We start from the raw sequence: 23,091 nt of genomic DNA, 5'->3' as shown, positions 1-23,091 counted from the left end.
AAAAAATGTTTATGGAGGAAAACAAGGAATAAGAAAAGATTTTGAAGTTGTCAAATCAAACAGTAAAAAACTTAGGAAAAACCATGTGCATTGCATTAAGATACCATCTTCAGTCACTAAATAAAAGATATTTTTCCACAAGATTCCTACTTTATTTAGTTCAAAGAATAAATCATAATCTGAGGATGAAACCTCTCTTATAATGCAGAAAGTTTCTGAATAACAGTTAAGAACAGTTGGACTTCTAATTACTAGATTAATTTACAACACAAAATAACGTAAATACTGCTCTTATGTAGCTTTAAATAAAATGCATTTCCTTTTTAACCCACTCTTTAAACATCTTCTTAAACTTCCCCTTTACTACTTGAAAAAGTCTCTTGGAAGCTTTTTCAGATCTTCATATTCACCCCTGAGAAGACTTTTCAATCTACCTATGTTTCTCTCTTCTCTTCCCTTCCAAACTAGCATTTTATAGATGCAAAACAAGATGTAGTTCTTGGCTTCAGAAGTGTAGTCTTGAATCTTTAATCAGTGCTCTGACAAGCAAGGAACCAACTGTCGTCTCAGCATCTCACTGAAAGTCAAGCTGATCTGCATTATATTTTAATTAGAAGCATCAATATTCTATCTAATGTCTAGTGCAGAGCTAATTGCGTGCCACCTCATACTCTACAAGATTCCACAGGGCATGAAAAAAGTCTAACTTAAATGAATTGCATGTCATTAATAATATATTAACCAAGGACCTGGAGGTTACATGTAGTTTAAAGTAAATGGAAGGAATGCTATATAATATGTTACAACTAAATTGCCTCATTAGAGTGAAAATATCTATGCACTTTTAATCTTGGTCTTGGAATTACATATGTATAGCATAGACATTGCCAATGCATAATACAATAGTCTGGCAAATCCAAAAATGCTAAAAACATCTCAGAGCTATTATAAATATATTTTCTTTTCAGAAAAAAAAAAACCCACCATCATAATTAAAGTACCAAACTGACATAAAATAAACTACTATCATGTTTTCCTACATCCTATGAATATCACAATTCAGTGACATTTCTATATTAGTGTGTTTAACTATCTAGCTCCAGATGATATAAACTATCACAGTTCTGCTGCTTTTACTATGTACGCTGCAGGAGGACAGATTTACAATAGCCAAGAGTTGCTCTAATATGAGCGACATTTCCAAGACAAGACCCTACTTATGCCAATACTTGCACTTTGAAGTTCAAAGGTGTGTGAACTTTTCTTGGACAAGGAAACAAATTTAATTTTCAGATTAAGACACCTGCATATTCAAGCACTGATTACAAATGCAGAGGAGGTTATACATCTAGCGACTGCATGCTGTACTGACTTTGAGGTGATTCACATTTTGACCTGTCTTCAGTAAAACTCTCACAAGTCTTTCTTTACTTCAGACTGGTATCCTCCACTATAAAATATAGCTGATGGTTTTTGGTGTATGAGCTTCTGAGCAACTTAGTCTGTTGAAATAGCAGACTAAGCTCAGCCCTGCAAAAGTATTTAGAAATGTACCTAATTTAGAAGTCACACTACTTTAGAAGTGTATCTTGTTCTTACTGTAAGAGTCCAGGAGCCTCTGACTACCCTAAGAAACTGTGCAATTTTACTGCTGTTTACTGGTTACTTATTACTACAGTAAGCTCTCCCTATCTCTAGACAAAGATGCAACCTGCAGGCTGCCAGTGAGCCAGCTTGCCACTCACCGGGAGGTGAAATGGGATATTTTAAAGGGCTTGGGACTTTTGACTAGAAAAAAGTGTCTATGTTTCCATTAACTAACTCTATTTTAAGATATAAGGAATCACATCTCACTTTAGAGAAGAGAGTCCCAGAAAAAACTTAGTCAAATAGTATTTCTGCAGAAAGTAAGCTACCGATAATGACCTATTACAGCTTATATTGATCCTGACACTGGCCCCATCAAAGATTTCTGGCACTCATAGCACACTTCAGGGCTTTGATTTCCTACACTAGGTGTTTGATGTAGTGAAAAAAAAAAAATCACTTCCTGACTCATATGCTAAAACAGAGAGTTTTTGCAGTGAGCTTCAGAGTAAGAATTGCGATAGTTAAATTGAGGCAAGAATAATCACTACATTTTTCCTTGAAGAAAAAAAGGAATATGGGCATCCCTATAGAAATGCCTTAGGTTATTTCTGAGGTGGAACTGGGGATGCCGACACCTATTATTTGTAAGAGAATATGTTTTTGCTACACTTAACAGGTTAGATGTGATCAGTGTTACTGTCATGATAGAAATGATTTGCCAATGTCTTCCCCTGGGAGAATCAAAGCCTTTCACTACAGAATTTGGATGGCTGTTTCAGAGCTGGAGAAAAGTATCTATCTACTTTGGGCCTGACACCATAAAGGAATGACAATATTTTTAAGGCAATATTAGAAACCTTCAGGGAAATCTAATTTTGTATTCTCACCACAGAATTTGTTTTGAGGAAGTGTTGAGATCTTGGGAGCAGAGGCTCCAAAAATTATTCTTGTAAGCACAGCTACGTTCCTGTGGTCTTCTTACACCTCCTTGGCAGCATACACACCTACCCGAACATGTCAACTGAATGTAATTCAGAGGAAATCTAACAGATTTTCCTGGTTCAGCAGCAAATATCACAGCACTAAGAGGGGGTAGTGTGGGGGGAGTCTTCCAGAGCAGGGTAGAAACGGGACTTGGTTGTATGGAGCCTGCTTCCTCCCGTAAGGACAGTTTGGGGGCACTGCTGTGGTCTGTGCCCCAGGGGAGCAGAAGCAAAGGGGGCAAGCGGGATTTGGCTGTGAGCAGTGCTTGCGGGGGGAATATTTGGGAATGGGGGCTGAGATTTTCTCTCCTTTCCCTTCCCTTCTCTTCTTCACTTCTTGCCTCCTCTTCTTTCTGCTCTTCTCGTCTCTTCTGCTCCCTTCCCTTCTTCTCTCTTTTCCCTTTTCTCTTCCCTTTTCCGTTCCTTTCTCTTTTCCCTTCTTCCCTTCCTCCTCTCCTCTCCTCTCCTCTGGTGCCTGCAGTCGCCTTCGGGGTGCCCTCGGGGCAGGGCTTTCCCCTTCCCCTCCGGGCCGGGGCAGAGAGCAGCAGCGGGGCGGCCGGGCAGGGCCGGGCCGGGGCGGGCCGGGCCGGCGGCGCAGAGCCGCGGAGCCGGCGCGGGGCGGCGCGGACCCCCGCGGCGGGGCGGGCGGCGCAGCCCGGCGGCGGCCGGGGCGGGCCCAGCGCCGTCCCCTCCTCCAGGCTGCGGGGGGACGGGATCGCCCCGCCGCCCAGCACAGCGGCAGCCGCGGCCGGGGAGCGGAGCGGGCGCGACGCGGACCGGCCGGAGCCCTGCCCTCTCCTCTCCTCTCCTGCCCTCTCCTCTCCTCTCCTCTCCTCTCCTCTCCTCTCCTCTCCTCCTCCCCCCCCGCCGTGCAGCATGGCCCGGTGCGAGGCGGCGGCCGCCCCCGGGCTCTGCCTCCTGCTGCTGCTGCTCTGCAGCGGGGGGCTCGTCCGCCCCGCGGCCGCGCAGCCCCCGCCGCCGCCGCCACAGCAGCAGCGCGGCAGCGTGTGGTGCCCCAGCCGCTGCCTCTGCTTCCGCACCACGGTGCGCTGCATGCACCTCATGCTGGAGGGCGTCCCCGCCGTGTCGCCCCAGACCACCATCCTGTGAGTGCGGGGCCGGGGCCGGGGGCGGGGACGGCGGCGCGGGAGCCGCGGCCTTTGTCTGAGCTCGGCGGCGCGGGGCCGGCGCCCCCCTGCGCGCCCCCCTGCGCGCCGCCGCTCCGTGCGCGGGGGCTGCGCGGGTGCGCGGCTCAGCCCGCGGCCGTGGCCCCCCGCGTTGCGGCAGCGCCGGGAGGGCCGGCGCCCCTCGGCGCGTCGGCTCGCCGGCCGCGGTGGGTCCGGCGCAGGGGCCGTGGCGCATCGGCGCGGGGCGGGCGCGCTGCGCTGCGCGGGGCGGGCGGCGCGGAGAGCGGCCCCGAGCAGGGTCCCGCGGGCCCGGCGCGCTCGTGCTGCAGGCGCCGGGCGCTGCTTTTCTGCCACTGAGCTGCTTGGCCCGCTCTCCGCAGGGCGAGGGCTTAGCTGGCTTCGATGGGACCGTGTCGGTAATAAAATTCCCTGTTGAACATGCTCAACGTTTAATTCATTCACATTGGTTTTACTGAAGCGGTTGCCTCTCTGTCCGTTTTTGCCCTTACGATAAACGGAAAAATCTGAACAAACATCGCGTGCCGCTTTGTTCCGAGGCTTACTGCGGGGAAGGGATTTGTTCCACTGACCCGCTTATATGTTACTTGGGATGAGACTCGCTCTTGGCAGCAGCCCTTGCGCACAGGCAGCCGCGGAAGCGGAGCAGAGCTTGGCCCTGGGAACTTTCTGCTGGGCCTCCTGCAACAAACTGACTTGTGACTTTGTCAGATATTTTCAAAAGGGATCTATAAGGCCTTGGTGTGTTTCAGCTTCCAAGTATTATTTAATGTGAAGAGTACAGTCATTTAACATTAACTGAGTCCCTCTTTGGCAAGAAATTCAGCCGTTTGGCAGAACGTGATTAGTTCTGAAGTAGTTGTAAACCTTTTTAGGGAACAATACAGGAAGTGGGTGGTTAATGTTTCTTATATTTGAAACAAAGTACATTTACAGAACACCTTTTGCACTGAGATTGCAGGAAACTCTGTAAAGCTAGTTTTGTGAATCATCTTAAATGTAAAACAAACAAACAAACAAACAAAAAACCCAAACACCAGCAATCTTCAGAATATGGAGTCAAGTCTTAATGGCTTGGTTTCATATCAGAGGTAGACGGGCCTGCAACAGCAAAATGTATTAGATTAAACCTAGCCAGGGTGGAGCTCCCCTTACCGTGGGTATTTATAATCTTGCAGTGAGTCAGAGGAAAATGTATGAACAATGCAAGCATTATACTTGTCTAACCCCATTAATATATCAAATTGTCTAGTGTCCCAAATGTGAATTATCATTCCCATATAATGCAAGCTACAGTGCAGCAGAAGTAAGGAAAAAGAAGTTAAAAACTTATTTTCAGCAGGACAATTCTCAAAATACACTTGTGGATGACCAGCATTCTTAAAACATAATGGTGGCCTTACTTTTTGTCTGGTAATAAATATATTCCTTTTTTTTTTTTTTTTTTTTTTTTTTGACGTGCTATATCACCTACTGACTAGGGGACAGTTATAAATAAATTAAAGACTTCAGTAGTACTCCTTCTATAAATAGGCAATTGTGCTACAGTTCTGCTGAATGGCTGTGAATGGGGAGGAGATGGACCACAAGATAATCGGGCAATATGAATCTCGGGGACAAAGAACAATGATAGAACTCATTCAGTAATCAGTAGTTTGAAGATACCAATTGAATATAAATAGCTAAGAGATAATGTTACTTACCTCTAGCTCTGGGATGTACATTAAGAATAATTATGTATTATTCTTACATTTGAAACCTCAGTCCTCAAGTCTAAGGTACTTACTGAATTACTTGGTGGTTTACCAATTATTTTTTTCTCCCTACTAAAATTTATTGAAGGACTCTACAGTTCTATGCAGCAAAATTATGCCTTATATAGGTGGCCCATCATCCACAGAGGGATTTCTACTTTCAGGAATAGTTTCTTTTTTAAGCAAGAAAATAATAAGCAGTTATTTTCTTTCCAGTTTGTCTGTCACAGTTTTTCTTTATTTTGGAGACTGTACATTAAAAACATTCTTTTTAGTGTTGGTGATGATAGCTAGATTTTTAGAAATAATGGATTACTTCCAATTAAATATCTTTCCCTTTTAAAACGTGGACATATGAAATCCTGCAGACTGTACTGCTGATGGGCTAAGCACATTTTTACTGGCATTGGTAAATTCCACATTGTCTGTTTTATTTCTTCCTTAAGATATGTATCGACTGTGCAAAGTGATTTGCTAAAAACATCATCTTAGGTTTTTCCTTGTTTAAAAGTATATGTTTATATTGTATTTTGCCAAGCAGCAGTACTGAAAAATGTCCCATTTTGGAAGCTGAGTTGACTTTGGTCTACTTCACATATAATTTATTATGTGGATGAAAACAGCGTGGGGCCACAACAGTGGGGCAGCCAAATGTTTTTCCCCACATATCAAAAATGTCGACTTCTAATCTCAGACTCCCTTCTGAGAACTGTTCACAGCATTACTAGTTGCTTACCTTGCCCGTGCTACTTCTGGCCATACATTTTCTCACTCACTACTTCCCCCACTTCCTGGTGCTCCCCCTTCCCTGCTGTAGACCGGATCCGTAGCTTGGGTCTCTTGGGCGCAGTGGATTCTGCCAGCACAGAAAGTGTTTGTGGAGCCGCACGTGAGCACAGGGTTTCACCCAAGGTGAGACTATTGCTCAGGGTCTCTGCGTGACACAGGCTGGCGGCGGGTCATGGTCGGCAGGCTCCTGAGCTTGCTGCCCTTGTGAACAGAGACCCACCTCCAAGGGGGCTTGCAAAGCCTCAGCTCCATCAGTCCTGTCCTGAAAGTTTTCTTCAAACCCACCTACAGGCCACACTGCCTACTGGCATGTACACAGACCAATACTAACATTTGTTCAAAGTTTGTGGGTGCTCTTTGATTTTTTGCTAGCCATACAAGTATAATTGAATTCCCTGCAGTTGGGTCTCAAAGACTGAATAAAAAGAGAACTGAACTTATTCTGTTGTAAACATGCGGTGTAAACAGGACTAAAACTGACAATTATTTGTCACGAAATAAAGTGGACTTGATTTACATGAACCACGGAATTCGAAGTATTGATGGGAAAATTGTATTTATAAGTAAGGCACCAGTAGTACTATTTGTCACACGTAATTATTGCTTTGACTCCCCTGTTTGTCTGTTATGAATAGTATATCTTTTCAATAAGTGAGTACCATTTTAAGTGATCAGAGCTTTATAGGACTTTTTTATATTGCAATCATTCCAGGAGAGCAGCTTTTGAAGGTAGTCACTGAAATTATATTGGAGGTAACCACATCAGTTCCTTATTACTGCTTTTGTTTACATGATACCAACAAATTTTACCAATTGGATAGTTTACAATAGCTACATTGTTGTTATTATTTTTTTTACTTCTGATTTGTAGTAAAAGTGTCAAGTGTCAGTCCAAAGGGAAAGGGAAGTGTTAGTTGTTTAATTCAGTTTCCAGACCACTGTATACCAAACACTTCACATTTTTCCATAGCTCCATGATAATTATGAATCTGATGTTGCACAGTCAGGAGACACTTTCCCGTATATGAACAATGCTAGTGAAAAGGATTATTCATGCTTTTCAAGAACATCTATCTTAATATACATATTTTTAAATTACTGAATTACACAAATCACACATCTGTTTGGAGTGCACATGAGTTACCAAAGAGGTGGGGTAATGGAAAGGAATCACAGAATGGTTGAGGTTGGAAGCGACCTCGAGATCATCTAGTCCAACCCCTCTGCTCAAGCAGGGTCACCTAGAGCACATGTCAGTGTTGATTTGTGTTAACATTATGCCTCTTGAGAGAGGCATTTAGGGAAAAGACGCATATAATACAGTGATACATATGAATTGTGTCAGTGCAAGAGTCTCTGGGCTGTCAGAAGAGAATGATGCCAGCTATTGGCAGGTCTGCTGTGTGTAGGTGATGCAGGGCCAGCTAGCAAACCAGCATCCCCTTCTCCTCTGAAAAATAGAAGATCCTGGGTTTTGATCAGATCTCTAAAACCCTTTTAGAAGACTTTCAGCAGATTAAGCAATTAAAACAGGAAATAAATAGACTTGGAGATTGTGAAGGACAAAGCATTTTGGTCTCAAATCAGGCCTGTGAGTAAGCTTGATCACTTAGTTGCGGAACATCAAAGTACCTATAAGAGGCAGTTGAGAGATATGACACTTATAAGATTCCATTTGAAACATGGAGATCTGTATATACTTAGGATTCAAAAAAGATGAATAGACACTGAAGCTTTACTTGAAGTTTTTGAGAATAACTGAATACAGGCACAGATCTTGACAGGCTCTTGGCTGGGCAGCAAACCACATTAGATGCCAATGATGATTTACTTGAATTACACAAAGTGGGGGTAAAGCATAAGTTTCTTTAAATAAAAATTATTTTAGTTCTTCCTTCATGGAAATTTTATGACCAAGTACAGAATTCAATCTGAAATTAAAACAGCTACCTTTTGGTGACTGTATGTAGGAGCCTATAGCTATGGGAGGTGTCTGAGCTTCCATTATAGTTCAAAGCAGCCTAGTCAATACAGTCAAAAGAGCCTGGAGCATGATTCTACTCACTCCAAAGGGGACACCCAGGACTCAATTCATTTGCTAGCTATAAGTATCTAGGACCATTTGCATTCCCTTACGGTATCCTTTCTAGCCTCCAACTGCCTCTCCAAAAAAAGCATATGTCTCCCATTAGTCCTGTATTGTATCTGCTAGCTCCCTCTCACATAGCCTAGGACATCTAAACCAAGAGCAGACACCATTGTTTGGGCAACTGAATCAAGCTCCTAGTGTGTGGGCAGCTTAATCATTCTCCAGCTTCGTATGGTGTTGACTACTCTTTTGTTGACAATAATGGGAGTTTAAACATCTGTGTGTAGATGTTGATAAGTATTTGTCTAAACAAAAGCTAAAAGCTGATATTTTCAGATATCAACAGAAAGAAACTGATTGCAAAAATCAGAGGCTAAGGAGTCAACACAGAAAGTAATTTACTTTAAAGTATGTTAACTGTTACTAAAGGAGAGAACTTCTACTGGCATACCCATTAGACCTTCTTCTCTGGGTACTAACAAATCAAGTGGATATTACAAAAAATACCACCCTCCTCCAGCAAAGCAGCTTTAGAGGATTTGTAGGATGTGAACCCTGCTAAAACCATTCCCAGGCAATCTGTGTGTACTGCCAATGGCATGAGCCAGGGCCAAAGAATGAACGTGTTAATGAGACATTTGCAGAGCTTGCAGAATGTGCTTGGTCATTAACACCACATGAAGGAGACAAAATGGCATGGAGTGGATACCGAGTTTGGCATTTACTGGAGGATATTAGAGAAAGTTTCTGAGGGATGCAGCAGAAGGCCCAAACAAGTATTCATTTCAAGAATATATCTGCAAGTCGCTAGATCCACTGGTGGGAAAGTATTTCTGTCATCTCAGCAGCAAGTCAACCCTCATCAAATTCTTTGTTGAAGAAGGAAAAAAATCTGGAGCAAAATCATACCCATCATTTCCTGCAAGTATCTCACTGTATATTTAACACACTTCCATCAGAAGAATATATTGTATTATATTACCATGAATAAATACAATTTTTGGCTTTCGTCTTTTTTACTAAGATGTATTTTTTACCAGGAAATGCATAACATTTGAGTGTTAGAACATTCAATATGTATTTATTTCCAGAAAGATGTCCAAAACCAAAGATCCATTTGACCTAATATATGTTCTCTGAGGATGGCTAACAGTGCTGCTTATAAACAAGCATAGAGCAAGCATATAGAGGTTCTTCCCTATAACTAACAGTTTGCAGCTTAGTGATTTCCTGAGCTACAGGTGATTTCAATATTTTAAATAATCCTTGATAGATTTCTCCTCTGTGAATTTGTTTAGCCTATTTTTCAACTGATTAACCCATTACTTACACCCATGGCAAGGAGTTCTACTAAATTGTCATCTTCTGTTGTTTTAAGCCTGCAACCTGCTAGCTTCATTTGATGTCCCCCTTATTCTTGTGTTGGAAGAGACAGTGAATACTGAATCCCTCTCCATCGTCTCTATGCCAGACATGACTTAATGACCCTTGATCCTAAGCTTCTTCATTCATCTCTTTTCAAAACTGAGAAGTCCTAGTCTTATCAGCATGGTGCTCCCTACCCTTCATCACCTGAACTGCCCCTTCCCTCTCTACTGTATTTTGAGGTGAAGAACTAGAAATTCCCACAGTATTTGCATGGACATGAGGTATGTGAGTTAACTGGGAATTTACAGAGCAACATGATGGTCTCTCTTTTCATTTTCTATTCCTTTCCTGATAATTTCCAACATAATAGTTCCTTTTTTTGAGCAGTTGTTTTCATGGAATCATCAAGTGATACTTAAGGTCATTTTCCTAAGTAGTAATCACTAGTTTTAGGCCCCATTTTATCTGTAGAGTTTAGATTGTTTCCTCCATGTGAATAACTTCGTGTTTATATATATTATATCTACATTTTAATAGCCACTCATGGAGTTTTAAAAGGTCCTTCTGCTGTTCTTCCTGGTAAGACTTTGTTTAAATAAACAAATACCGTCAGTAGAACTCTGTCATCTCACTACCCACTTCTTTTCCGCTTACAAGTAAATTGAACAGGGCAGATGCCATTACAGGTACCTGTGAAATTCAACTAGTGACCTCCCTCCACTATGAAAATTTAACATTTACTACTTACTAATATCTCTTTACACATTTATTTAGACTTTGTAGAGTATTTGCTTTCTAGGTGTTTCAAAAGATTGTCTTGCAATTCCCCAAGCTTTTGGAGCTTGGACTATGGTTAGTACAAGATTTTTTCATTCATTCTACTAAAACATTAAAAAAAAACACCATAAAGGTGATATAGTTCTGTGGGCCACTTAATGTTGGTGTCTAGACCCCCAGTTGAAAATCAGTGCTTTAAATAACTTTCTGCCTTGCTGATTTTGCTGACAGATAGCTCCAGTGCCTCTGCTGTTACTCAATTTTCCCAAAAAACAGCAAAATTAAAAGCGACAAGTTAGATCAGTTTTCATCATTACTTTTGGGAATTCATGGGCAGGAGGGACATTGAAGAGAATGAGAAATTTATGAGGAGCAGAGACAAACATGGGATTACTCACTGGAAAGTGTAAAAGTGGATACTTGGGCATGAGCGTACATATTCTTTCTGTCCTCCTTCCCAAAGAAGGCTGGTGGAAAAATAAGAGACATGCCTTTCGCTTGCATCATCAGGAAGGTCTGGATCTGCGACACAGGGAGAGGGGCGAGCGTCTAGTCTAACATTCTGGTAAACACACGCCTGAGAGAAAAATAATGACTCATAAATATTCCAGCCTCCTCATTTTTCCCAGTAGCTCTCCCAGGTGAGGTCAATGCTTGCTAAGAGATGAGAAGGGGATGTCACTGGCCAGCAGCAAATGCTAGCTCTCCATGGGTGTAAAGGGCCTGGCTTGTAAGGAAACTAAGTTTAACTTAAAAGGTTGAAAGTTTAGCAGAAAATAGGATGTATAGCGAATAAAGAAGAGAACAGAGTTTGGGGTAAAGGTTGAAGGAAGCTGTGGAAAGAAAGACCGCATAATATAGTGGAAGAAATTGCTATTGTTATGAAATGAAAAATAGCAGAGAACTATTTGGAAAATAACAAAAGAAGAGAAATAGTGCTTAATGTGTCACATTGCATCATGTTTCGTTCTTTGAGTTACAAAATGTTCTTTTACAGGAAGATTTTATTCTATATAATGAGTAAAGTGAAAATGCTAGATTAATGTTTTTGGGCTCTAATTCTATTTTGTACAATTGAAAATCAAATTGTCTGAATTTTCACCCATCTTGATTCATCTGTCACAATGGTATTTTTTCAACTATTTCATGTTGGATTCATATTACTGAGACCCTTTCAAAGCTTACAGTAGTTTGTTTACAGTATTATTCCCCATTCCATATTATCATTTTGTGATGGAATATTTTGAACATTGCACATCTGATCTTGCAAATGTGTGCTTATGCTTAGCTTTGTATACCCCAGTAATGCCCCAGCTTCTGACTCTTTCTGGACTTGGCCTTTTGCGAGACTCTTCCCAAAAAGTCAAACTAAGTGTTTGTAGGCTTATAGGCTCAGACTTAATTTACAGAAAAGATACATTTATAAAGGTGGCACTTAAAAATCAATATCACACATGCTAAATATTTATAGTTATTTATCTTTCCAGAGGACTTTATGTATGTGTTCATAAGTTCATATTTTAAGTATTTTGTGTATGTATGTGCATTTATATAATGCATACAGTATATACTATATATATATTTACTTTATATATGTATTTTTATATATAGAGAGAGAATGTCTCTGTGAGTGTGTGTGTGTATATATATACATATATATATATATATATACACACAGTAAAACTGAAATGACTGGGGTAAATTGTCTTTATTGTTTGTTCAATTTGGATTTGATGAAGAAAACCCCCCCTGAACCCTACAGGCTTTATTATTGCAAACATGGGCAGAGATTCAAGACAATCCAAAGAGGTGGTGCAATGAGGACTGCATGGGTTGGAATGGAATGGCTCGAATATTTCCTTGTGCTTCTTTTGCTTATCCAGCTGCCACATCTGATTTCTTTTTTGGTATGGAATCTTTACTATTGCTAATGAAAGCCAAGTGATACTTTTAAGAAGAAAATTGAATGAACATTTAAGTTATTGCAAATAACAAAAGTATTTTCAAACTTCTTGAGAGGAGACATGAGGGAAAGACTGGCATGGGCTCTCAGCTTCATGTCTATTCTGTATTTGCATATACTGGTTACTTGTAGCAAAGATTAGGACATTTAAGAGTACGTGCAGTGCCTGGCATAGACTCCAGATCCTTGTGAAAGCCTGTAGAATGAAAACTGCAAAGTTTGATACACTGTCTTGTTCTATCTTGGTGTTTCTGAGTTATACTAACCAAAACCATCAGCATATGTGTTTTAAATCCAAAATTAGTCTTCACGACTGTGACATTGCTCCCTTTTTTGGTGGGATCTGTTGTTGTTTGGACTTTCAGATCTTTTCTTTCCAATTGCCACTCCCCAGAACTTACTGAAACTTCTTGTTTCAACATTCTTTCCCCTTAAATCACCTGTTACAACATTCGGCTCATTGCCTGTCTAGTCTAAAAAAGGGAAAATAATATTATTTTGTACACATCATTACCTTAACAGTAATGACTATTTTTGTTGAGAAGAGTGATGCCAAGTGTCGCTTATATGCATAATATTAGCCAGACTGGTGGATTTAGTACCTATTTGTTAGCCATTTGGCTGCCAGTTTCCTTCTCAGGAGATGTAATATATAGTAAGTGAGTCAATGCTTGCTTTGACTTACCTCCAGGCAGTGTGAGCATCATAGCCATGGCAGTGTGAAATTCAGTGCAGTTTTTCAGACCCCTCAACAAGGCATTAAATTCGGAGCCTTGTAGCCTCTGTCCAAGATCCACTATGCTCTATAGAATGTAAATATTTTTTGTCTTTACATGGTTTTGATTGATTATGTTGAATATAAAACCTCACTCTTCGATGTCTTATGGTGGCTTCTATTTAATAACTGATTCAATACGTCTGTCTCCTATATCCTAATCCTTGCATTATGTCTGAATCAAAGTCTTATGTTCAGTGGTGGGTGATAACAGTTTTTTAATGGTCCAAAATTTTTTTTTGAAAATAGGTAAGACACAGCAATATGTGGTCAGTCTGCTGTGCCCTAGTGGACCATTCAAAAATCAACATAAATAAAAATAAATGCCTCATTATGTTGTTTGCGAAGGGAACGTAAAAAGCTGGAGCAGCAGTGTGATGGCGTAACAAGTAAAAAATGTAAAAAATACACAATGACTGGTTTGCTGCTGGGAGGCTGCCTATCAAAGCAAGATGGCTTTTGAGCAGTATTATGCCATACTCTAGTTTTAGGATAATAACTGTAATTTGGATTCAGGATAAAAGTTTTGGTTTGATGGTCTTTTGATAAAGTTTCTCTGGGAAATTTGAGAGATGGGAATATTTTAACTTATCTTTTAAAGATTCAAGCTACATCATAAATTGCTTATCTTTTATTCTGACTTAATTAGACTCAGATCTCTAAGCCAAGCTTAAAAAAGTGTAAGACTGCCCATGTAGGGAAAGAATCAGCTTATGTAAATCAATTAAAAATGTTAGATAGTTAGGTTTTTACGCATAGATAAAGAATGTTTTATGTATAGATTGAAGACACAGCTATCGGGAATGTAAATGATTGCTATCAGGCTCTCTGTGAAGACCTTTCTTAGTAGAGAAAGATCTCCTATGCTTTGTTTAGAGGAATTTTTAAAAACACAGGCTATTCTGTTTACTGAGTGCTCTGTCAGTAAGCTAAATCGCTTGAAATTTCTAATATTTTAATATATGCTGCAACAAGTTCCTTGACTCAGTAAAGGCAGTTTTGAGAACAGAAGTTTATAATAAAAGAATATTAGATAGCATTCAATGTTGATCTCTATACTGGTCATATCTGCCTAAAAGATCCATCAATAAATATAAGATACAGATATCGTTTGAAGAAATTTTGAGCTATGCCAAGCACTATTTTCAATGAATTTACAATATGAATAGCACTCAGAGAACAGATATAAGAGAGATTCAAACTTGCTTATAGCTTACATACTCAGGTACTGAATATATACATCGGTCAGTAATGTAAATCTGCAGTGCGTGTTTATAATCCCTTATCCATCAAAGCAAGAAACAAGAATTTTTCTTAATTCATTAGTTATGGTTTTGGACTCACCATTCAACAATATCAAGGTTAGTTTCAAGGCATTTTACCTTCAAACTTAGTTTGCCTTTTCAATATTGGTAAAATTTTGTATTCCAAGAATATACCAAACCAGTAATATCTGTGCAGTCCAGATATACAACAATATAGTTCTTCACGTAATAGTTTTCCATTAAGTTTCATTCACTTTTTCCTTTGACTCTCCAGGGGGAATTGTTTTCTAATAGGATTAGCATAAAGACAATATCTGTCTTGATGTTAGTTGTTATTTATGACAGAATTTGTATCCTGAGGTTATTTTTTTTTGCCATGACTACCTTCCCAAAACATTTTCTTGAAAATCAGACAAAATATATGTCATCTTTAATAATAAATAACATCTTCATCTGTTATATTAAGTAGAATTTACACTTATAGTATCCTTAAAAATTAAAATAATCTTTTATTTAGTTACTGGCTTTTCCAGTTGAGTTTGCTTTGAAAATGTCATTCTTTCTCTGAAGGCATATTTCATGCTTCAGGAACCATCTTCTGGACACTATAAACAAAAAGTTTGCTTGTAAAACAAGCAAATGATTGAGTTGGAATTTATTTACTTTATTTTTGAACTTTAAGCTTTGGAGATAAGTAAACATGATCACAGAGTCACAGAATGGTTGAAGTTGGAAGGGACCTCTGCAGATCATCTAGTCCAACCCCCCTGCTCAAGCAGGGTCACCTAGAGCACGTTGCACAGGATTGCATCCAGGCAGCTTTTGAATATCTCCAGAGAAGGAGACTCCACAACCTCTCTGGGCAACCTGTTCCAGTGCTCTGTCACCCTCACAGTGAAGAAGTTTTTCCTCATGTTCAGATGGAACTGCCTGTGTTTCAGTTTGTGGCTGTTGCCTCACGTCCTGTCACTGGGCACCACTGAAAAGAGTCTGGCTCCATCATCTTGACACCCCCCATTTAGATATTTGTATACATGATAATAGATAGATGCCCATAAAATAAATTCCCTTTAAGATCTGGGCACACTTGTAAGAAATTCCCAATAGCATAAGAACTTGGAAAAACTTTTGAGTGCCTGCTTGGATTTAAAAATTGCTTTTTTTTTCCTCTTGGTTGCTGTCTCTTTGGTTCCATAAATCCGGTGGTCTGGACTGCGTAGTGCTAAAGCTTCAGTGGGTGGGAAATGAAATGTCCGTTCAGTGCAGCTTGTCTTTAGCCCTATGGCTTGGATGTGCCTGTAGAGGAAAGGGATGTCAATTTGATCCTCCTCAAACTGCAGAGAAGGTAAAATATGTCTCCAGCTACACTATGAGTGTTTGTGTGCCATTAGTAGTTACTTAAAACCTGGACACTGTCATGTCCAGATGCATTTTTTAATGCCAGTGTGTTTTTTTGGTTGTGCTGACCTCAGTGGCGGGACACATGCGAAGGGTCCAGCCCTCTGAGACTTCAGAGCAAGGGTGTGAGTGGGCTGAGCCACCAGGGCAGGGGTTGCAGCCAAGATGCTACTGCCCCAGCACAACATCCAGCACCTTAGGAAACTTTACTGGTAGGAATTTAAGCTTTTAAAAGGCTAAGTGCTAGGTTGGTGGCTTGCACTCTTGAACCTCTTAAATTCCACTTAAGGTATCCAAGGAAATCCCAGCCTTAGACTGGAATTTGTATGCCTCTGGATTAGATGGCATATTTGTTCTTCTGACCAGTTTTACTACAATGGTAGTTTAACCATGGGTCCAGAGAATTTTTTTGCAGGGGTACTTGCAATTTGGAGAGTAATACTTAAAGGAGAGAACCTTTTTCACTGGCTTCTAAGGCATATGTGTGGCTGTGCTCTTAGTAGAGCAGAGTTCTAGTAGTTTATACGTTTCCAAAACATGTAAAAATGTATTTTTGAGTGGTAAAAAAGTTTTAAGAATCTGTAATTCATAGCTGAAAAATAATTAGTATATCTTTGTATTGAAATAGAGATTATTTTTAACGTTTGGCTGCAGATAGTAATCATAAATGTGATTCTGTTTGAGATGGCTATTTATATGGTATATTAAGAGAAAATAGACTAATGTGTTCAAGCAGCTGGTCTATTTAGTATGTTAATGCTAGTGAGTACCTACCTGATTTGTTTCATTTTTTTGCGTTGGAAACATTGACATCATTTTTTAATTTACAAAACAGATTATACCCCCTTTGCAGTTAAGAACCAAAACCACTTCTCTAGCTGAACCACGAGTGGTACTTAAATTTCTTTTGGCTGCTGGCTGCCAACAGTAGTTGCTCATTCCTGCCTTTGGTCTACTCAGTTCTTAAAGTTAGCTGAAAAATAATCAAGGAAAAAACATTTGGTTTTACTCTGAGTCATTTCCATGGTTTAGTGTAGTGTGATACTCCAGAAACACTTGTACTTGCACCAGTGAAAGGAGCAAGAAGCAGGAGGGAAAGAACAGTTTTGGTGGGTACCACCGCTGCAGGAAATGTATATTAACCATACCCTAAGGCTGTTCTCTTTGTCACTAAAACAGTCCTGCCCTCACGGGATGTGTTAAAAATAAGCCGAGTTTGTATTGCAACTTGAAGAGTCACATTCTGTGCAGAAAGAGGGATGGGGACCATAAATTCCAGTGCGGGGGGCTTATTTGCTGGAAAAGTCCCATTATGCTCTCCCTTGAAAACTACCTGCCACCAGCTCAGCTCTTTCAATCAGGTCTGCTGCTGTATCAGCCGAGAACAAAAGCAAAGACCATTTATACTTTTGGAAATATTTAGAATTTTGACTTTCCTGAATTCATTTTTAATTAAGACTGTTTTCTGTTCAGGTGTCATACTGGGTATTTATTATGTATGTGATTTAAACATCTGATTTTCTTAATATGCAGATTTGTGGTTAACTTTATCTTTTAGAGATATTTTCTTTTTAGTCTGCATGCTATTTTCTTTTTAGTCTTTTTGCAAGACTTACCAAATGTTCTAACTTTTCCCCTTTTGTTGCATATGCATGTGGTTGAAAGCATTCTTCTTTCAGTTTGAACACTAGTGAAGATTTATAGAGAGTCCAAGTGAAATGTAGTGTTTTTGTAGAAAGTATGTGAAGTTGCTGTCCCTGTGGCCCAAGTGGTATTTATGTTGTCTTAGTGATAGCTGATTTGTAACTGATAAGGAGTGATGAAAACAAGTTGAAAGATTTGTGTTCAAAATGGAAAAAACAGGTTAAATTCTAGTTCTTAAACATTAAAGCATTAAACTCTGAAGACTGAAGTAGTGTAGGATGTCTATTGTATCTGATTGTCTTCACTTACAGTCTGAAATGAACTTTTTTGTCTTAGGAATAAAATGTAAGTGTGTAAACTTTTTTTATTCTAACAGTGTTTTATTCTTCTTTCTGGTATTTTTTGCGCTTTTGTTAATATGACAAAATAATTACAGCGATATTCCAAAGTGCTTTTTAATTAATTGTTGACTTAATACTGGCAATATTAGAACTGCAAAGAAGAGGATACACAATTTAAGCCAAATAAATGTGATCTCCTGAGGCCACTGGAATTTAAAATAACTAACAAACACAGAGAAGACTAATAACACATCTTTGGATCTTTCAGACCCAGCTATACCATTTGCAGCAATCAAATTTTTCATTTTTTTAGCTGGGTGATCCAAATTCACTTTTCGCAGAGAAAGAAGACAAAAAATGTGAAGGGAGAAGACTTGTAGGCATTTTATTTAGTTCATTTTTTCTTTCATAATTTGAGGTAAAATGACACGGGTATTGGTAGATCCTATACAGTGTGCAAAGCACACTCTCTAGTAGGAGAGCCTGCGCACCGGCAGCGGGGCAGCTGCGCTCCCTGCAGCCCGCGCACCGCGCCGGCACTCCCAGTTCTTGTCCTGGCCACGGCGCTGGAGGCAGAGTGAGAGAAATGCTAGCTGCTCCCCTGCAGCAGGCTGCAAGAAGCCAGGCTGCAGCCAAATGATCAAGTACCTGAATCTTTGTTTTTACTTTCTAAGTCAATAGCGCTTTGAACATTAATAGTGGAATGTCCTTGATATCCCTTAAGAACAAGTACCCCAAGTACCCCAGTAATTTCTAACACCTCTGAGTGTGTTTGAATCTAATATGGCCATCACTATATAGAAATAGCTGAGAAATACATAACCGTTGGAAATATATGTTCTGTTAAAATCTGCCTAGTGGAGAGGGAAGACTGACACAGATTCATGATGAATAAAGGCTTTTGAGTCAAATTTAGATGATATTTTTAGATGCAGTAATTCCTTCGATTTTCCACATCCTTTGGCTTGATGTTGATTTTGTATTGCAAGATCTCTGTTTGAATCAAAGGAGAAAAAATGAACATTTTTTAGAAAGGTTATTGTGCATACTGACCATTATTTACTGGCAAAATCACTGGTAATGCAAGATCACTTCCGCTGCATCAGTGAAGCTGCCTGCCCTGAGAAAAGAAAAGTCCGTAAAAATGCAGTGATGGGGAAATCGCACTTCCATGCTAATTTATCAGTTTACCTCTGATAAATTTTTTTACTTCTTTCCCAGTTGTCCCGCATGGCCACGCGTTGAGCAGTGGGCCCTGCTGCTGCTCAGCGCTCAGTGCCGTGAGCCCTCCGCGCAAGCAGGCTGGGGGCAGCCAGCAGCGCTGGCCGGTGGCGCCCGCTGCCCTCGCAGATGGGTCGAGGGCTGGAGCGGGGCTGGTGTGTCTGAGTTGCGTGTGAAGGGCTCGCTGATACTCCACGACACGTACAAGTGACCATCAGAGTGCATATTTTCTTTTCATTAATTTCCATGCTCATTTGCTTGCACCTGCATCCTGTTTTACTGACAGGAAAGAAAGAACTAATCCTTCCCAGAACAAAATCAGAAAATTCTTTGCAAAGGATAGCCTTTGTGTGTATGTTTTCCTGCCTAGCCTTTTTTTTTTTTTGGGGGGGGGTAGGATTTTCATTTATTTTTCTTGATTAGTCTTTAAGAAGTACTGCAAAAAATTTCATGAATGAACTTTGATATTCCTCTGGAACTATTTTTAGAAAAATAATCAGTGGTACTTCTCACCTATAGCTGATTACTTCCAGTGAGTGCAATTTGAAGATAAATGCATTCAAGCTGCAAACAAATTCAGACTATCCCATTTTTAACAGTGAATAGAGTTAACTACCAGAATGACTTGCTTTTGGTTGTGCTTCATTTTTGGTCTTTTTGAATCACAGTTTTACATTTTGTCAAAGGCATGTTTCAGCTTAGTCAGAAATCATTGCTTTAGGACCAAAATTTCTCTACTGTTCTATGACCTGTCATACGTGGGAAGTCGAAGGATTATAATGATTCTTTCTGACTTTTAATTTCATCAGTCGTTCCTCTGAGAATTTCAATATTTTACGGATACAGAATTTAGACTTAAGCATCCATGTGAGACAGAAAAGTGCAGAAACATTATTACTTATTTTGCAAAGAGGTAAATAGGGGAAGAAGAGACTAATTTGTGATCATAGCATAAAAACAGTACTTCTGTATTTTTTTTTTCAAAGTAGTAACTTACATGACTATTAACTGTGAAACCAAAGTAAAATATTAATTGCATATCTTTCAGTGGTCCTTGGTGTACCCTAAACTGGTCAGTGTCTCTTTCTTGTTTCTTCTTTAACATCCTAAAGAGGAGAAACCTTTTTTTTTAATTGAAAAGTAGAGTTAAAACAATAACTATTGAGAAAGAAACTGAAAAGTTGTACCTCCAACTGTTTCTAATCCTCTAAAAATATTTCAATATCTCAGTACTCTTTACAGCACCAAGTGTGCCAATCATCAGTTCACTCTGTGCTTGATCCAAGACCTTACCACCGCATATTTGTGTGTTACCATAACACTCATACACAGCTGTCATGCCCCATTTTATTGGGCATGGCACAAACATAGGACAAAAAGGCAGGCCTCCCACAAGGATATTTCTGTCAAAAATAATCATTAATGAATCGTACGACAGTACTGTTGATAACCTTTTCATTGCTTGGTTTTAGAACTGAATCTTCCTGAGAGGAATAAAGACAGATTTCACGTTTTCGTGTTATTTCTCCAGGCTACACAGATAGCATTACATCTGTTTCAATTCTGCTCATCCTTTTATTTATTTTTTTGTTAAGATAGAATGAGAATTAGAAGCAATTATAATACAAAATCTCTAATTGCAAAACACTATTTTTTCTGTAATGGATGGACTTTAGAAAACTCTGAAGTAGCACAAACAGCCAAGATCATGCCAGGGTAGTATTTCCGTATGTAATTCTTGTAAATTAAGGCTACATGCCTAAAACTTTGAACCAGCAAACTCTACAGGAGTCTTATTAATGGCACTACATAGCTGGTTGGAAAAATTGGCAATGAAGACACTGGAGGGATCTAAAGACTTAGTAAGACAATACTATATTGCTTTTCATTGAGTTCACATTTAAATGTTTTCTTTCAACTGTAAAGGCAAAATAATTGTTAGTTAAACCAAATCCTTAGCTCTTGTTGAAGGCTCTGTCATAAGCTCTCCATTCACCAGAGAAAACACCTGATAAATGTATTTTTAAGACTTATAAACTTAAAACCCCTTCAACAAATATTACATATTTGTGCAAATCAGGTATTATTTAAATTAGAAAATTAATGTGTCAGCCACATTTAATTCTCGGTATTTTTGTAAGCATTATTTCATGATCAGGGTGAGTATTGCCAAATGCATTTGCATCCTGTTCTGTGGATTTTAGTAATTTTATGGTCCTACTCTTCACTTTTCTTAGTAAACTTAATGGTATAGCAAATATTATTGACAATGATATCCACGTACTTGTAAGAATTCTGTTTTAGTTTTCGCTCTAAAAGGACGGTACCTTTATTTATGTGCTAAGTGCAATGCACAGATAATAAAATGTCTCAATGTTAATTAGAGAAAATCACATTTTGTATATAACAGTTAGGTTGGGGAAGAATTCATCCAGAAAATGAATTGCCAAGAAAATGGGAAAGATATAGCTTTGTTTGTAAAAGACTCACTTAGGCTAAATCTTAAAATTAGATGAAAAAATTTTTTGTTTCCTCTGGTATTCCAGAAAAAGTTATGCTGCTTGTCATGAAGATTAATATAAGTAGTGATATAGTTGAAAGTGGGTTTTGGTTTTACTTTTTTAGAGTGGTGGACTTTTCTTTTTTTGTTCAACAAAGTGACACATTTTTTTACAGGGCAGTGGTTAAAGCAGCATTAAAGTGTCATTGACATCATCCAGTTACTGCACTGACTTGATTATATAACCTCTTTTGTGCAATTTTCATGCTCTGTTCTGTTTGAATGTTTTTACTATGCTGATGGCTGTTTTTCATTTCCTGCTGGGATGACCTTGAATAAAAAAAGAATAAGAATAAAGTAGACATAAGCAATGTAGTCTTGCTGGCATTTGCAGATCCTTTGTTCTGCATTGAGAAACATAGTAGTTTGGCATTTATATTATAGGTTATTTCTGCTGGGTAGTAATTAATCTTCTTCTGTTACAAAAAAATTACTTTTTTTTCTCTTATTTTGTTCTTTTGAATTACTTTACCCTTGGCAAAGTGATCCACTTATGACAATTCCTACTTTATTAAAATATCTGAAGAGAGCAAAACGAATGATCAATGCAATGGTCATTCTTATATAAAAAAGGCTATAAAATTACTCCCTCTTTCTTAAGAGGAAAAGAGATTAACTAGTTTTCATTTTTTTCCAGATTCACTGTTTATCCTGCAGCTGAAGGAATTGTCATTTGTTAGTTTTGGCATTTGTTATTGGCGCTAATCAACATTTCATGACTACCTTTATATATGAATAAGAGAATACATCATATTTTACACTCAACTCTTTTTTCAGACTTTTTATATCTCTGAGTGTCAGGGAGGATACAACGATGCATCTGTCCTTTGAAAGCTGTTTGTGTTATTCCTGTTGATTCTTATTAAATCAAAGCCACCACCTCCTTTTAATTTGTCAAATTATAGTAGTGCAGATTTTATCACCATACAGCTTACATTCACGCATGGGGGAAGAATTTCAACTTTAAATAGTTTTCACTGGCGCTTTTAAAAGTATCTACCTTGCAGGGTTGGGATGGGGGCTTGTTCTTTTATGGTCCACACTCTTAGCATGTGAGAGCCTTTCAGTTTTTAAGATACTTAGGAGATATTTCCATTTTGCTGCTGTGGGGATTTTGCTTAATTTGCACTGAGGAAATCTCTCTGATGTAGCAGGGAATTAAATTCAAGATCTTTCATGTCCTAAATTAATATCCAAAGTACTGTCTTGAAAAGCAGTAACGAGGTACTTACCTTCACTGCTAATAAAAAAAATCAAGATTTAATTTAATTTCACTGACAAATGTTGCAGCATTTTGCTTGTTAATGAAGATTGATTAATAAGTCATTAATGCGTCAACCTCATGTTTCTAACATCAGTATATCATACAACTATGTTGATTATATCCAAATTGCTTTTTTCTTTTCTAAAGCTAGGAGATACCTAAGTA

The 23,091-nt window shown here is 39.1% G+C and overlaps 1 protein-coding gene across 2 annotated transcripts in view; it reads left to right on the top strand.

Moving 5' to 3' along the window:
• The first annotated feature begins 3,445 nt into the window (after positions 1-3,445).
• The window catches only part of PXDN (peroxidasin), an 89,140-nt gene continuing 69,494 nt past the window's right edge, over positions 3,446-23,091 (top strand). For both annotated transcript variants that reach the window (XM_067294255.1, XM_067294254.1), the window contains exon 1: positions 3,446-3,679. In XM_067294255.1, the coding sequence (XP_067150356.1) occupies positions 3,450-3,679 (230 nt within the window). In that variant the 5' untranslated portion in view covers positions 3,446-3,449. The remainder of the gene's footprint in view (positions 3,680-23,091) is intronic.

Source organism: Apteryx mantelli, chromosome 3 (genome assembly GCF_036417845.1).
Source record: "Apteryx mantelli isolate bAptMan1 chromosome 3, bAptMan1.hap1, whole genome shotgun sequence".
Classification (NCBI taxonomy): domain Eukaryota; kingdom Metazoa; phylum Chordata; class Aves; order Apterygiformes; family Apterygidae; genus Apteryx; species Apteryx mantelli.
Note: the sequence above shows the minus strand (reverse complement) of the source record. Positions and strands in the feature narration are given on the sequence as shown.